Source organism: Rhipicephalus microplus, chromosome 8, assembly GCF_043290135.1.
Source record: "Rhipicephalus microplus isolate Deutch F79 chromosome 8, USDA_Rmic, whole genome shotgun sequence".
Classification (NCBI taxonomy): Eukaryota; Metazoa; Arthropoda; class Arachnida; order Ixodida; family Ixodidae; genus Rhipicephalus; species Rhipicephalus microplus.
The window spans coordinates 90569052-90587273 of NC_134707.1; the positions used below are offsets into that span (position 1 = coordinate 90569052).

The window sequence follows — 18222 nt, forward strand, 5'->3', positions numbered from 1 at the left end:
AGGCATACTGGCGTTGCCACTTTCTGCTACGAACTACTGGGAACAAGGTGAAGCAAAAATAAATTGAGCCGAAATAGAACACGGGTACTCGGGCTGTCTGTCGAGCATGTATCTGAGAACCCCGTCTGTGCATGAAAGATCTTCATATAAAACCTTGTACAGATCCCATGTGAAGTCAGGAAGCATTTAAAACAGCTTGTGCTGTGGAGGAAAAGAATAATTCATTCTGTATTCAATACAATGATTTATTTGATTAGGCAGCCTAGGATCAAGCTCAATCCGCTGTGCTGCATGACAAACCTTACTGCGCATGTGCACCGCGCCACTTCTCCTCTCCTAGTCTCGCCCTCTCACCTCGAAACACTGACGCGGGGAGCGTCTACTAAACCTACACTCGCTCCTTCCTCTCCAACACTGTGCCCCCTTCTCTCTCCTCCAAGCATTGCTCCGAGTGTTGTTTACACACCCACTGCGAATGCGCGTCCCCTTACAATCTCTCTAGCCTCACAACACCGACGAAGGTAGCTTCGGCTAGATAGTTCCTTAATTAAAAATGCCGACAGATGGCGCTGCACAACCGTTCACTGGACACCCAGCCTATATAGACACTCGATTTGGACCTCCAAGATAATGCCGGTAGGAGATTTCTCTGGTGCATTGTTAAAAAAAACCCAATTAGCAGCGTGCACGTTACCTAAACTGGACAGCAAGTCTCTGTGTCCAATCTTATTCTTATGCCTCTCAATGTCCATTAGCAGCGATGGACATGTCTCAGTAGAAAAGATTGGCCAATAAGTGCGTGCTTTGAACCTCCTAGGTTTCTCGCTTGCGCAACTCCGCGATGAGTGGCACCTGCAATGTCGCTGGCAGTGAGAGTGGTATCGCTTTCTGCTTCGCGTCTACACATGGTATTCTCTATCGGGAGATGGTATAATTTCATATCTTTAGAATTGTCGCCGGCATCTCAAATTATAAATTGCACAACGAGCGAATAAGTTAATACTTCCCACAAAGGAGAAAGAGGTCGGCCAAAACTGTTCGTCATCGTGTCTCACAACATCAGCAACCAAATTTTAATATTTGCAAGATAACCCAGACGAAAACTCTTAGCAATGTCCAAAAAAAGATCCCGTGGGCGAAGGGCAAGCAACCAAAATACCATGCAGTGTACACAGGCTACTTGAGCTGCTCCAGTGCCATGGACTTGATGCAAATGTTTAGGTCTCTTCTTGGCGTAGTAATGGAGGAAGGGAACAGCCATTGGGCCGATTTCTTGACGACACGACTTCGTGGGCTTCACTTTGAAAGCAATCTATGAAGTGGCAAGCTATAGTACACTACCGCGGTCATTACACGCCCAGTACACGCCCAGTACACGCTGCAGCAGAATTTCTATTGCACCTCGTTGACAACTGAAACTCACATTGGCTATAGTGTGAATGTCTGCCCACGAAGTGTCAGCGTTTTTTTTTTTTACAGTGAATATGATACACTGATGCCACCTCATAGCCAGCTTATTGGGATAGTGCTACGGTGGGACGCAGCCTGTGTTACGTCAAGTAAAAGACACTTTCTTCATATATGTACGCATAAGAGCCGATGGTCGTCAACCTAACAGTTCTATACGAGCGGCACGTAGTGGTAACCAAGTCTCCCCGATTTCAAATCGTTCTGGCGAGGCCGTTGTGATTTTGTTTAGTTGCGAGGTTATTTTCACTACAGTTCACAACAACCTAACGTCTTGAATTGAGGATAAATCGGGCGATGATAATATTGGACGGAACTAGTGGCTAGAACAAGGTATTGGTGCATCACAGGGACACTAGAACAAATATTTCTAGGCTGGTCAATTTTCAATACTACTAAATTACTTACTTAGTGCTACCTCGCGCCGACAGTGGTTTTCCGCCACAGAACAATTAGTTACGCGGAAAAGGCACACTTTAGCGTCTAGCGAGAACACTCACCAGGCTGAAGAAGCGTTGGTTCGGGGTGATGACTGGGTTAGGCGGTGCGGCGACGCAGGTTCCCTGAGGCCCAATCCATCCCACTGAAGTTATTAACACGACGATGTTTGCACTCAAATCACTGTGACGACATAACAACGACCTTAAATTGAAACATCCTTCATCGTAGTACAAATTGAAATAGTTCAGTTGTGTATACACAATGGATTGCAGTGTCAAATTTGAAGTCGTACATCACAAACAATGTGCCTCCTATTTAGTCCTATTTACGTGCTTCACAAGGGGTTTTCGCTTCACAAGGACTCAACAATTCACGTTAAGATCAACCGATGTCGTAATGTGTACGCTGTCAGCATGTTTTCCCGGCAAAGGCCGATTTTCGAATATTGTATATTGCTATTTCTGTATGGGCTGAAAATACGAGAACTTGAAGGTCATGATCCTGAAATTAGTTTTATTGTTGTTAATGGTGTTTGAGCACGACGTTTGCAAAGAATTTAATATTTACTCTTTATAAGTGCTGGTATGGGCGGCATGGTTGCACACCAACCATGAAAGTTCACTTAAAGCAGGCATACAGCTATTGAGATTTATATTAAGGGCCCACTCTGTGAAGATTGGGACTGTTAGAAAAAAATCACTCATTTACCTTTAATATATTCAGCGAAACGCACCCTCCAACCAAATTTATGAAACCGGTGGTTGGGGAAGGAGCAGTGAGGGAAAGAAGCGGGTACGGGTCTGACTAAAAATTGATGGAGTTTTCTCGAAAACTTTGCTAAATATACGCATTTATCTGTAATGATGTCATGAAGTCGAAGTTTTTATTATTCAGTTGAACACAAAGTAAAAATATTAATTTTACAGCTATTATGTCATGGTGTGACTGTATATTGGTGAGGCGCAATGAAGCGCATATGCAGAGTTTTCTGTGAGGAAAAGATGCAGGACTCAACACTTGTTACGCTAGCATTGAAATTGTACTAACATAAAAGCACTGCTTCCACTAGAATAAAAAGTAATGACCAGTAGCAAAAGCTATGGGTCAATAATTTGCCTTCTCCAGTTAACTTGTACGCCTTCTCTAATCAGGAAGATACAATTTGAAATGTAACTGCAAGAGTGGGAGGAGAGGACTAACTATTAGACAGTTATTCCAGGCATCTCCTTACCTGCCAATCAATTTGTGCAACTCTCTCTGTAGAGCTACCATTCCCTAACAACATTATTTAGTTTTAACGATGGATTGTGATTCTGTAAATTACCAGAACATGTCTTCTTTCATAAAGGCTATCTTATTTGCAGCAGATATGCCGAAAAAAAATCTGGCTGACTGTATTTCTTGCACACAGACCTCTGAAGGACATCTCACCATATTCAGCACAAGGATCTCTTAAGATGTTTGCATTTTACGTCAAAAGCCGTACCAGTGTTTCAGGCCAAAATTTTGATGGTGGATATTGACTTACACTTATTTTCTTAGGCTCTCGAGTGACCTGCTGCTGTCGTGCAACATTTACGTTATAGACACCATATAAGCTAAGATGCGAATATTACTTTCAGGTAATTTGCTCATATCAACTCTGATAACGCAGGTAGACATGTTTCTCCATCTTAGGGTGAATTACACCAAATAGGTAGCCACTCTGATCTTTCACTTTGGTGTGGATTTCTGGCCCCATCTCACGCACTCCTGCTTTGACCTAAAGTTGAAATTGTGTTTTGTCACACTCTTAAAGGATGTGAGAGCGCATGTTGACAAAATACCATGGTTGATATCTGTCCATCATAATGATTCTAAGTACCCACTTTATGGAAATCTGTCTGCCGAATGAGCACTGGTTTAATCGTGGTCGTTCTTAAAATTCCTTCATGTGATTACACTTTGTTGTTAGCATTTGTCCGCTTACCATGCCACTTACCAAGGTTTAGACTTATTCATAAATAAGAGACACCCGTTGTTCGGAAGCTTACTCACATCCATGCCACTTGCCTATGTATTCCTTGCAACTTTTCTTTGATAGCTAACATGAAACACCTAAGTTCACTGTGTCGTGTCGTACAACCTCATTGACACAATAGCACCAATTTTCGGCATCTGTGTCTGGTAGCGGTACGAAAGAAAATACACAAGTGGCCTTGTAGGTGACTTCATCCTACTTGGCAGATGTTAGCGGTTTGGCAAGTGGCATCTAGTGCACGACTACCAAGCTTTCTCTATCCCAATCTGCTTATCAGTGGCCTTCGGTAATTCCTTTCTGTCATTAAAAATTATCTACACAATATTGAGCATATATTGATATGGTTTTTGTGCAAGAAGGATTAACGTTCGTAAAGGTGCTAACACAGTACATGTTACGTGCAAGTTAGCCTCGTATTATTCTCGCACGATTCAGTTGGATCGAATGTCAAGAATGCAATCTCGAGGGCAAGGCAGAAAATATGTAATGGACGCTTTGACTACTTACTTTACCGCCTCACGAAATCCGTGCCTCAGGTTGATTCTATAAATATTAGCGTAGCCGTAGGATCCGATAGCGAGGACGATCTTCGCTGTCTCTTCACGCTGCATCTGTTTCATTCTCTGAAACAGCACAATAATGAGTTTCTTTGTGGTTACACGTCCCAATACCAGTATACCATTGTGAGAAATGGCGTAGTACAAAAAGTCACAGCTTTTCCTCAAAGGCGAAGCAATGAACGCGATAGCAACAAATGGGATGGTTATGCGCAGGATGGCAAGCAGATTGAAATATGCCCTGGTTTTCTCACGCACAACTTACGCACGAACCGAACTCGCGGATATGATGAACGCGAATAAGCGTCTCAGTTGTTACTTTACTGTGTCTGAAAAGCACGTATTTTTTGCAAACGAAGAATGTGAAACAATTGAAGTGACTTTTGTGCACACGGTAAATATTGAAGAATCGCTTCGGTGAAAGCCACAGGCCAGCCAAGACGTCAATCCTTTTCACCGCGAGATAAGGGCGTGTGAGCGAGCGTCCACCTTCTCTTCTATGCAAGGCAAAGTACGCGTGGGAGATGAGAGCACACGCCATCACACGCTCAACGCACCATATTGATGATAATGCTGAAAACACCATAGTTCCCGCCGAGATGCTCATCACAAGCGTCATGTGGTAGATATAAATAGCTTACCGTTTGAACTTTGAAGGATGTGCTTCTCAGTGGTTAACGCCTCGCATTCACGATTCAGAGGTTCCACGTTCGATTTCGTGCACTGGAGTCTCGGGATTTTTTCTGTTTTGCGTTTTCATATATATATATATATATATATATATATATATATATATATATATATATATATATATATATATATATATATATATATATATATATGTGTAAATATATATTTATATATATATACCGTGAGTGACGACGAATGACGACGCTGACGCCGGCGGCAAAGTCCAGCTGAGGGTGCCCACCCATATAATTGATATTGCAATAAAATAGTGAGATTTGGACCACCTGGTTGTTTTTTAACGTGAACCTAAATTCAAGTAAACGGCTGCTGGCTTGCTGAGTGCTACGAATTGTGGTCTCCGTGACAGTATTTGCACGCATGCCATGCAGTTCAGCTCTCGAGCACCATTTCCATACGACCCCTACATCGGATGTAAAACAATGAAAAGCATGACAGTGTTGTTTTACTAAATTCTGACACGTGAATGCACAACTTACTTCTTAAAAAGCTACACACTGCATTTTTTATACTTTGGTAATAGGACACGGGCACTGCTATTGCAACACAAATAGTGTACATTCTGACGTTAGAAAGGTAAAAAGTCACAGCTTTGCCACAAAGGCGAAGCAATGAACGCTATAGCTACAAATTGGAAGGTTACGAGCAGAATGGCAAGCAGATCGAAACATGTTCCACGTTGCTCACACAGAAAGGACGCACGAAACGTACACACAAGTACAGATGAACGCGAATAAGCGTCTCAGTTGTTACTTCGCTCTGTCTGAAAAGCGCGCCTCTTTCGCAAAGGAGGTTGTGCAACGATTGCAGGGACCTTCGTGTGCCAGGTAACTACAACAGAATCGTTCCGACAAAACTCAAAGGCTAGCCAAGACATACGATTCTTCCCACTGCAAGATAAGGGCACGCGATTACCCCCTTATTATCTACGCATGCAAAGTACGTGTGAGAGCAGAAAGCCACTGTGTGCTCACAGCGCCATCTTGCTGATAATGCTGAAAACACAATAGTACCCCCCCACCCGAGATGGCCGCCAACAGCCGTAAGTGGTAGATATTGCTACGGGGTCCCACAAGTGAACAATGTAGGAAAAAGGACGATGCTTAGGGCGAGCTCGTGCAGACTGGGCTCCATATTGTATGCCTGCCTGTTTACCAAAAGTAAAGGTATTTTTCAGACGCCTTCTCCCCGCAACATTTTGGTGGAGAGGGCGGGTCTTCTCACAATCAACACCACGACGATTCTACGCAGCGGACGTTCCTTGGCTGCCTGTGCGATGCCTGATCAAGACGAGAACGAGAATTCTTCAGAGACTACTCCAACCGTGCTTCGTCCAACTACGCAGCAACCAACAGCACCGCATCCAGCTGCTACTAACTGCACCATCGTCCTGACTCAACCGCATGACCCAGGCACCTTTTCGAGCAGTGACAGTACTGACGTGTAGGAATGGCTTCAGTTGTACGAAATGGTGAGCGCTCTTTACAACTGGAATCCGACGCTCATGTTGGCCAATATTATTTTCTACCTTGATGGTACAGCTAAAGTTTGGTTTTCCAACCACGAGGAAGATATCACGAGTTGGGACATCTGTAAGCAGAAACTCATCGCTCTCTTCAGCAAGCCCATTCGGCGTCGTCGTGCTGCGCAGAAAGAACTAGCGTGCCGACTACAGTCCTGCACCGAGTCGTACGTTACATACATACATGTGGTTGCCCTCCGCCGGAAGGTTGATGACAAGATGCCGGAATCTGAAAAGGTCGCGCACATTCTCAAAGGAATCCCCGATGACGCCTTCACTCTCCTCGTATTTCGAAACTCATCGACCGTAGACGACGCTATTAATGAATGCCGACGCTTCGAAGACGCGAAAAGTCGCCGTATCACTCCACACTTTTCGTGTCTTACCAACACGGCTGCAACATCTACCTGCGAGGACGTCCGTTTGTCACTAGCCCCTTCTTCCGACAATATCGTGCGCATCGTGCGCCACGAAATCGAGGCAGCATCTCCCCTGTCTGACCAAGTTTAGGCCCCCGATGACTCTCGCGCCACGATTTCTTTTATCAAGAGTGTCGTACACCAGAAAATGGCCAACGCCGGACTTCAGACGCTATGCCCCGTTAACCGACCTGACTACCGTACACCTAATATGTCCTGCTGACCGAACAACCACCCACGTTACCGGAACCCGGCAGAATGGCGAACTTCCGATGACAGGCCGATCTGCTTCAACTGTAGACGAGTCGGCCATATTTCACGTCATTGCCGCACTTCCTGTGGTTGCAGCTGTGGTCGCATTATGCCAACACCCGACGCCCACATGCTGGCTCTCGGATGCCGATCTACACGGCACAAGATGATACTTCGCCATCCAGGCCCGCCCAACCAAGCCGCTCCCCGTCGCCCTCTGGACGCATGACCCGCTCAACTAACCGACGTCACTCCCCCTCACCCTCCTACCACCAGTCCTCGGCAAATTGACAGGCGCAGCTCATAGAGGTGAGCCTGCTTCGACGACCTGACCCGAAATTCCTCTACACATGATACCCGGACACAACAACTTCATTAAAGTAAATGTTGACGGTACTTCTGTGACAGCACTCATTGACACTGGCGCTCACATATCAGTCATGAACTGCAGCCTTTGCGCTCGACTCAAGAAAGTGCTCACTCCTGCTCCGATCACTGTTGTCTGTGTAGCTGATGGTGCAACACCAGTGGTCACTGGGATCTGTGCCGCCCAAGTCACTGGGCGGCACAGATCCTGCTGGACGTCATACCACTGTTCTGTTTTACGTACTGGACCACTACCCACGTGACATCATTTTGGGACTCAATTTTCTGTCGGAGCATTCCGCCCTATGTGACTGTTCTGCTGGCGTTGTTCAGCTCATCCTACCACACGCCGTTGATCGTACTGATCCTGCGCCGCCAAAGCTATGAACCGTCGACTTGGTTCGCCTATCTTATCGAGCTGTGACGTATATCGACGTTTCTTCTGATCCACCTGTGGCTTACGGCGATTATGTTATTTCACCCAATCCTACAGAGTTCTGTTCGCTCACTGTTGCATTCCCCCACACCATCATCACAATGAAGGACAACGTGGCATGTCTCCCTATTGTGAACTTTGGACTTTGCTCTGAAGTGCTGCCACGAGAGATATCCCTTGCAAACCTTGCCCCGGCCGGCGGCTACGACCTATCTGCCTTAACAGAGGGTACACCGTCATCTGCAAGTATTCAGTCGGGCAGTACACTAGACAGCGTAACTGGAATGATTGCCTCTGATCTCCCGGCCGAGCATGTGTCCTCGCTTCGTGGCCTTCTTGCGTCGTATAAAGACGTCTTTGATCGCTGCGACCAACCCCTAGGTCAAACGACCGTCGTAAAGCATCGGATCAACACCGGTGATGCAAATCAACTACACCGGTGACCCTATCGGGTTTCCTCCACCGAGCGCCACGTGATCCAGCAAGACGTCGACAAGATGCTTGCCCGAGACATCATTGAACCTTCTTCAAGTCCTTGGGCTTCGCCCATTGTGCTCGTGAGAAAGAAAGATAACAGCTGGTGCTTCTATGTCGATTACAGAAAACTTAACAAAGTTACAAAAAAGATGTGTATCCTCTGCCGCGGATAGAAGACGCTCTTGACTGTCTTAGTAGAGCAAATTATTTCTCTCCCATCGTCTTTGTTTCGGGTACTGGCAGATATCAGTTGATGATCTGGACCGTGAAAAGACGGTATTTGTAACTCCCTACGGGCTCTGTCAGTTCAAAGTAATGCCGTTGGGGTTACAAAATGCCCCGGCTACATTCGAATGAATGATGGACGCTCTTCTTCACGGTTTCAAGTGGTCAATATGCTTATGCTACCTTGATGACGTCATTGTTTTTTCGCCAAATTTCGAAAATCACCTCGAGCGCCTCTCAACAATTCTTTTGCTTTTCCGCATAACAGGGCTTCAACTAAACTCGTTGAAATGTCACTTCAGCCGCCGGCAGCTCACTGTCTTTGGACACCTTGTCGATTCTTCTGGTGTTCGTCCCGATCATGAGAAAATCCGCGCCGTCAAGGATTTCCCTGTGCCAACCTCTGCGAACGACGTTCTAAGCTTTGTGGGTCCTTGTTCTTACTTTCGTAGATTTGTGCGGAATTTTGCTGACGTCGCACGCCCACTCACGGAACTACTAAAAAAATGTGACTTTTGTGTGGGGACCTGAACAAGCCAGAGCATTCGTCGAACTGACGAGTAGACTTACGACGCCACCGATTCACGGCCACTTTGATATATGCGCTCCAACGGAAGTGCGTACCGACACCAGCGGCCACAGAATCAGAGTCGTTTTGGCAAATTGACAGCATGGCAGCGAGCGCTTAATTGCATACGCTAGCCGTCTTTTATAGCCATCAGGGCGAAATTACTCCATCACAAAACGCGGATGCCTCGCGCTCGTCTGGGCAGTGGCTAAATGTTCGGCCAAATTTGTATGGACGCCCGTTCACGGTTGTCACTGATCACCGCGCCTTATGCTGGTTGTCGTCTTTAAAAGATCCTAGTGGACGTCTCAGCCGGTGGGCTCTACGGCTACAGGAATATCCCTACACGGTTGTCTACAAATCAGGTCACCGTCATGAGGATGCTGATTGATTGTCGCGTCATCCGGTAGACCCAGCCGACTTTTCTGAGAAAGATTAGTCTACTTGCATTTTGGCACTTTCCGCGTTTAGCAACATCGGAGATCAGAAACGCCGTGTTCCTCACCTCAGAGATATAATCCTTCGGCTTAGTGGTCCCACAACTCCTCCGTCTCTTCGTATGTTCCTGCTCCAAAATAGCGTCTTATATTGCTACAGCATACATCCTGACGAACCTGAGCTGCTGTTGGTCACACCACAACAAATGCGTCAGACTGTCCTTGCACAGTTGCATGATATTCCGACAGCTGGTCACCTGGGAGTTTCAAAAACTTATGACCGCGTTCGACGTCGCTTCTTTTGGCCCGGTATTAACCGATCCGTCTGCCGTTATGTCGTCTCATGCAAATCCTGTCAACACCGCAAAAAACCAGCAACACTTCCAGCGGACGCCTTCAGCCCATTCAGATCCCTTCCGAGCCATTTTATAGGGTAGTTGTTGACTTACTAGGACCGTTCCTTTTATCGGCCAGCGGAAACAAGTGGATAGCAGTTGCCACGGATTACCCCACTTGGTATGCCATCACGTGGGCCCTTCCAACCAGTTGTGCGGTCGATGTCACTGACTTTCTTGTAGAAGACGTCATACTACACCACGGTGCTCCTCGGCAACTGCTTACCGATCGGGGTCGGTACTTTTTATCACAAGTTATCCAAGACATACTACACTCTTGCGCTACAAAGCACAAATTCACAACGGCGTATAATCCTCAAACCAACGGGCTCACGGAGCAGCTAAGTAGAACCATCACGGACATGCTCGCCAGGTACGTTTCATTTGACCCTCGTGACTGGGACTCTGCCCTTCCATTTGTAACATTTGCCTATAATACATCTTGGCGTGACACTGCAGGTTTCTCGACATTTTTCCTCCTGTACGGACGAGAACCAACGTTGCCTTTTGACACGCTCCTTGCCGCCATTAGCCACACGTGAGAATACGCCCGCGGTGTGATTTCTGGAGCTCTAGAGGCAAGTGATATTGCTCGCCGGCGTCTGAGCGATTTGCAGGAACGACAACGACAGGTCTGCGACGCGTGCCATCGTGATGTCCACTTCAGTCAAGGTGACACAGTCGTTCTCTGAACGCGGTCGCGGAGAGTTGGCCTGTGCGAAAAGCTGAATTCACCGTACTCGGGTCCGTACTGTGTGGTGCGCCAAGTCGCCGACGAAACATATGAAATTGAACCTCTTAGCGCCACCAGCGCGTGATCGTGTTCTGACGTTGTTCACGTCACTCGGCTGAAGCAATATTACTCGGACCAACCAAGCACCGAGACGGTGCCTTCGCCGCCGGGGCTGATGCTACGGGGTGCCACAAATGAACATTGTAGAAAAGAGGACGATGTTCAGGGCGAGCTCGTGCAGACTGGGCTCCATATTGTATGCCTGCCTGTTTACCAAAAGTAAAGATATTTTTCAGACGCCTTCTCCCCGTAACATAATGAATAGCTTGCCGTTTGACAATTGAAGGTGGTACCTCTCGGTGGCTCAGAAGTTAACGCGTCGCATTCACGACGTGGAGATTCCGTGCACTGGAGTTTTTTTTGTGGGATTTTTTTCGTTCTGCGTTTTCATCTATATATATATATATATATATATATATATATATATATATATATATATATATATATATATATATATATATACATATATATATATATATGTATATATATGTATATATACATATATATATATATATATACATATATATGTATATATGTATGCATATGTATGTATATATGTGTATATATATATATATATATATATATTTATATATATATATTTACGGTGAATGACGTCTACGCCGACGTGGACGCCTACGTCAACGCTGCCAGCAAAGTCAAGTCGAGAGTGTTTAAATAATTGCTATCGCAATAAAAGAGGTTCATATCTCTCCTCGTGAAGCTGAAAATTGTTTTCAAGTTCGTCCAGAGACACTTGTGCGGTTTCTTAGAATATATATTCGGAATGCGATGAAACCAGATGCCTTTTACCCACTCTCGGGTTCTCAGAAGGTAATCAGGGATTGCTGGAATAGTATTCATGCTAGCCTTTCTTCGTACTCAAGTAGAAATGTCATGCCTCACAGCTGCCTTGAATAAAGCTTTCTTTTTTCGTTTTTTAAACAGCAGTGTACTGTAACATTCGTTGCCTAGTAACCACTTAAACATTTTCAAAATCTATAAAGAGAATTCTAGATGAACCAACATGAGCTGCTAGAAGGATTTACAGACTTATTGTGGTGTTGAAGTAAACATGCAAAAGGTAATTTGAGATCGATTATTCAAGGCGCCACTTGGTTGTCCCAGATACCAACATTCATGCCCATTTTGAATGAGTGGTACTTATAAGCCTAGTTAATTCACTTATAGACCTCCTCTGGCGTCGCCACACCTCCAGCAACGCAGTCAGAACAGTCTATACCAACGCAAGCATTTGTCCAATATGTGCTAAAGGAAACAAAGTACCAAATTTATTGAACCAGTTTAATCGAACAGAACTAGTGATAAATAACCTAAATCGCTGAAACGTTTCAAAATTTGTTGGCTCACTCTGGCACCCGCAAGTGAGGCCATCACTGAGAACTACCATCAAATTGGCACGGCCTGGCACACCCTCGTCATAAACTTCAGTACACGGCTCGTACTATCGCCGCCACGCCGCGGTGGTCTAGTGGCTTTGGTACTCGGATGCTGACCCGCAGGTCGCGGGTTCAAATCCTGGCTGCGGCGATTGTACTTCCGATGGAGGCGGAAATGTCGAGGCCCGTGTGCTCAGATTTGGGTGCACGTTAATGAACCCCAGGTGGTCAAAATTTTCGGAGCCCTCCACTACGGCATCTCTCATAATCATATGGTGGTTTTGGGATGTTAAACCCCACAAATCAATCAATCAGCTCGTACTATCGCCCACGCTGCGCTCTCGCCGCGCGGACGGCACGAAAAATTTTGAGCTCCCATGAACGGTGGCGTGTTCTTACACTAGCACTTCGCATGGTTCCTCTACATTGGATCCCTAAGAACTTCGCTTCCAGGCATACCAGGGAAGGGAACAGATTCTCAAAAAAGTATTGCGGAACACACATATAGAAATACACGAGTTTTAGGCTTAATATAAATAAATCTAAAAACGTTTGTTTTTTAGCATTCGGGATATTTAAGAGATTTCCTTTTTTTGAAAAAGGAAAAAAAATATCCCAGAAGATAGATTCAGGCACGTACTTGCTAAAGTGGGATTTTTGTTCTGGGGGCGTTCCCACCTCACAAAAACTTTTGTAAAGGGCAGTGTATTGTATCAACACATAAACTTGCCGCTTATATATCACGGCACTGCGATTCCCGGACTGATGTGTGGGGTTTTACGTCCGAAAATCGCGATTAGTTATGAGAGACACCGTAGTGGAGGGCTCCGGAAGTTTCGACCACCTGAGATTGCAATTCCCGAGCCTCTTAAAGCAGTGCTCAGATTTTTATGCACCATTCGCACATACGCTCTTCGAATAAATAAAACGTGTTTGGGCTCAAGAGAACGTATGACAACTATAAATACACAACTACGTCAACCGGGTAAAAAACAGGTTTTTACCTTTGGATATCCTTCGAGGTTTGACGTCAATGTCCGCGAACCAGAAATCACCTTTTGTGAACCTTCTGCTTTAAGCACTGAAACACTTGATCTGTCCTCCATGGGTTTATAGATTGTGTTATCGTGCATAGGCGTACGCATGAGGAGAGAGGGGGTGCAGGGAGGCCAATTGCTCCTTCTAATCACCTAACGTGGGCTGTAAAGTCAGCCCCATACATTAAACTAACAGGAAGGGAGGGCGCTGCAATGATCCCTCACAACACCTGAAAGAAGTCCTGGTGAATTCCTAATTTATTCAAGGAACTTCGCCATATCGCCAACGAACAGACAAAAATTAGTGCCTTTTCCCTTATCTTTGACAATTACTATATATACTATCCAGTATCACCAGTGCTACACGACCATCACCGTTCGCCATTGCCTGTTTTCTGACGTGGGCTTCGTTGGTGCCTTGCCGGTCATCGTCGTACCTAAAACGGCAGCTCGTGCGACTTTTGCCAAGACTCCAAGGCTAAACCGTTCTACTGTACAACGAGGCGCCAGTTCGGTACAGCGGAGATTACTCGGCTACATTCTGCCAGACGAGGACTATCTAGTCTCGCCTGGTGACCCACCGGTGACAAGATCGAATCCTGGGTGCGGCTGCTGCATTTTCCATGGAGGTGAAAAAGCTGCAGGCTCATGTGCTCAGATTTGGGTGCACGTTAAAGAACCCCAGGTGGTAAAAATTTACGGAGCCCTCCACCACTGCTTATCTCGTATTCATACGGTGGTTTTAGGATGTTAAACGTCACTTATTGATAAATCTATCAGGACTGTCTTGTTGGCAAAGAACACAAACATTTCATGACAACCGCAGCAGCGATGATAGTTCATTGAGTGGTCATTGTGGTAAAGGCCCATCGACTTCCAGTCACACGCAGACAGAGACATCTGCATATCACCAGTTATTGGAGGGACACCGGCTATTAGATTGAGCGTTCAAAATGGCAAAGCAGTGTGGAGGTTGCACACCGTAGTCTGTAGGAAAGCCTATTAGGACAAAAAGTAAAAAACCTCCCTTGTTTGTCATCTTCCATCGCGCATAGACACGATGCGTATTTCTAAGGGGTAATAATACTACCGAAACTAATTTTGACGAGCAATGTTATGAAGATCAGTGAGCTCCTGGTTCAGCGTCCACAATCTTGCGCCTGCTCGTCCTTTTGGCAGTGCAACTCACGCCTCTCGTGCATGGGCACAAGTCAAGGTAGGTCTGACCTTGGAGAAAAACGACGCATTCGCCGAGAAAGAGTTCTTGCTTGGAACGCACTAGCGGAATTATTCATTTTGCACCTACTCATTAGCGAGCAAGTGCACCTACAATAAACAATTTTTTGTGTTTCCTCTTTTGGATCTGTTATAACTGGTCTCAGTTACTCGCAATATTATTGTCTTTGCGCCAGACTGTGAAACACACATATTACGCATGAAACGCGTTTTGACGTGCCGGAGCAATGCTCAAATCCAACGTAAAATCAAGAAGTGCCACTTCGCTGCCCGGTATCCTAAGATAGAGAGGACAAACTTTATTGGAGTGTCCCTTCTGGGGTCCAAGGTGGCGGGGGGCCGGGTGACGGGCCCCTCTGTAACCGCCTTCCCCAGGTGGCGGCTAGGCCTTGAATCCTGGCGGCGTTTTCTGCCTGCCGGACAGCCCAGAGCTGGTCCTCCGGGCACGTGCTGAGGAGCGAAGTCTCCCACTGCTCGGCCGTGGCGATTGTGAATGTAGGGTTCATGCTGTGTTTAACTGAGTGAGTAGCTGCGGAGAAGGCCCACATAATATGGTCGAACTTGGCGTTTGGTGCACCGCACGCTTTGCATTGTGGCGTGTGAACAACGTGGTAAATACGGGTGTACAGTGACGGACAGGGGAATGGGCGTGTCTGTAATAAACGCCAGGTAGTGGACTGCTGCTTACTAAGGCACTTGTCTGGTGGTGGGTATTTAAGTCTGGCCTTGCGGTAATACATTAGGATTTCTCCAAAGGTAACCATTCTGTCCCTCGCATTGTCGCGAAACGAGGAGACCATCATCTCTCGCTCAGCCACGTCAGGTCGTGAGGGGTGGTGCTCTGTTGAATGAAGCGCCCGATGGACGAGAGCTCGGGTGGCGTCATGAGCGTTTTCGTTCCCCGCGAGCCCCGAGTGGCTTGGAGTTCATATGATCTCAACACGGTGGCGATGTAACAGAGGTGTACTTGTGAGAATCAGGAGCACCGGTTGTGAGATCAAACGTTTGGTAAAGTTGCGGATGGCAGTCTTGAAGTCACCGATGATGCAGCATGCTTGGATTGAAGCGTCGGCGAGAGCGATGTCTGCTTCTTCGCCTTCTTCGGGTTCGTTTGCACGAATGGTGCCAGTTGCGGTAATTATGTACTGCGGCCCGGTGGCGACAGTGAGAGTCACGACCCGATGCGTAGGGTATTCCGCTGCGTCTACATACGCCACGTGCATAGGTTTCGCGTAGCGCTTGCCTAGTTGCTTGGCGCGGTTTACTCGTCTTTGCGGGTTATAATCAGTGTGCATAATGCATGGTATGAGGGGAATCATGAAGGTGCCGCTAATTTTCGAAGGAATTGGGAGTTTCTGGCAAAACTTGAAGATGTAAGGTATGCCGAGTGCGCACATTAGATGACGTCCTGTAAGAGTTTGGCCTAATAGTTCGTAGTGCAATATGCGTCGGGTTTCAATGAATTCGTCTACAGTATTGTGAAGTTCTAAATCATCGAGTTTCACATCGGGCGTAGACATTGGGAGATGCAGCGCCCACTTGTAGCAGCGCCTGATCATTAGTTTAGTTCTTTTCTTGTCGGCGAGTGTAAGTTCCATAAATAGAGCAACGTAAAGGATTCTGCTTATGGAGAAGGTGGTCACCAGTCGTATGAGAATGGCCTCTTTCATGCCATGCTGTTTATTGGCGATGAGGGAGATGAGCCTAGAAGTCTGATAGACATGATGATGTTGTAGTTGCATTGTTTCGGAATTGCCGCCGTTCTGCTGAATGTGGAAAGCCAACACGCAAATGGTAGAGACTGCTCATATAAGGTGATGTTTTATACGCAGATTTATCGTGGAAAGGTCTCTGTTGTAGGGAGATCTAGGTCGATAGACAAGTAATTCTGACTTTTGGGGCGAGCAGGACAATCCTCGTTATTCAGCGTAAGTTGTGATTCTATCAATAGCCAAATGAAGTGCATCCTGGATCTCTCCGTCGCTACCTCTGTCAATCCACAAGGAGATATCGTCTGCGTATATGCTATGGTGGAGGTCAGGAATATCTTCTAGAAGTGGCGGAAGGTGAAGCATGGCCCGGTTGAAAAGAAATGGAGAGAGGACCGACCCCTGTGGTGTCCCTTTCCCACCGAGTGTGATGGAAGGTGCAGGCAAATCGTTGACCGAGAGTGTGGTTGTCCTGTTCGTTAAAAAGTTGCGTATGTAGCGGTAGGTACGCGCGCGAACGTTGAGCGTGGCGAGAGCATCAAGGATGGATGAGTGTAGCACATTGTCGAATGTCTTGGTGAGGTCTACCTCCACAATAGCACGTGTCCCATACCGAGAGCCGTCTTCATCGTCGATAATGTGACTCTTCAGTTGCAGCATTACGTCCTGTGTCGAAAGCTTAGGACGGAATCCCAACATTGTATGCGGGTAGAGGGCATGCTCTTCTATGTACCTTTGTAGTCTGGTGTGAATAACGTGCTCGAGTAACTTGCCGACACAATATGTGAGAGATATCGGCCGAAAGTCCTCGATTGTGAGTGATTTTCCTGGTTTAGGTATCAGAATGACTGTGGCGGTTTTCCGTGATGTTGGTATTTCTCCTTACTCCCAAACCATTTGCAGATAATGTTTGAGCGTTTCAAGTGATTCTTTGTCAAGGTTTCGTAAGATTTTATTTAAAATTTTATCCGGGCCACGCGCTGATTGAGGTCTCAGTTGTGAAAGTGTGGACCTTACTTCCACTTTTGAAATCTGGGAAGCGAGGGCTGAATTATCTACCCCAGTGTAGCATGAGAGATCAAGCGAAGTAGGAGTGACAATGTACCGACTAGATAAATTTCAGGTAACATCTTTATCGGTACCTGGATAATTGTGCAGAACAGTGCTTAAGGAGTGGTGCTGAGAAGCTTTTGTCGGTGTTGGTTCTATCATACGACGAAGAATATTCCAGGTTTTGGGCACGTTAGGTAAGCGTTCCATAATGTTACAAAGCTGATGCCAGTTTTGGCGGGAGAGTTGAAGAGTCTAATCTTCAATTCCACGTGTTAATAGAGCAATGCGCTTGCGTAATGAGCGGTTAAACTTGCTGGAGTTAGAGCGCTTGCGCAGACCAGCGAGGGCTCCCACATGTGCAGGAGCTTGGTGTCTACCGTGTCGCCTACGGCGTCTTCTTTGGGAGTCTTGGCAGCACGCTTAACGTCTCGTAGCAAGGAAGCTGTCCATTGGTCAATCAAGGTGGCAGATTCTGGAGATGCTGTTGCCCGCAATTCGCAGAAGACATCCTAGGCAATCAGGGCAAGCTGTTTGGATTTTCTGTGCGGCGGACCAGCCTTGGCAATCGTTTGTAATATATAGTGGTCGCTGCCTAGATGTTCATAAAGGTTGCACCACTCTGCATGCGTAATGTTTGCAGTGAATGTGAGGTCAGGAGCGGTGTCTCTGGCAGCGCTGTTGCCCAACCGCGAAGGGTTTGCCGGGTC

The 18222-nt window shown here is 46.5% G+C and overlaps 1 protein-coding gene across 1 annotated transcript in view; it reads right to left on the reverse strand.

Annotated features, from left to right (window-relative positions):
- The window catches only part of LOC119163904 (uncharacterized), a 66522-nt gene that overhangs the window by 9152 nt on the left and 39148 nt on the right, over positions 1-18222 (reverse strand). Inside the window, exons 9-10 of the mRNA XM_075870277.1 lie at positions 4436-4551; positions 1968-2088 (exon numbers count right to left, since the gene is read on the reverse strand). Of these exons, the coding sequence (XP_075726392.1) occupies positions 1968-2088; positions 4436-4551 (237 nt within the window). The remainder of the gene's footprint in view (positions 1-1967; positions 2089-4435; positions 4552-18222) is intronic.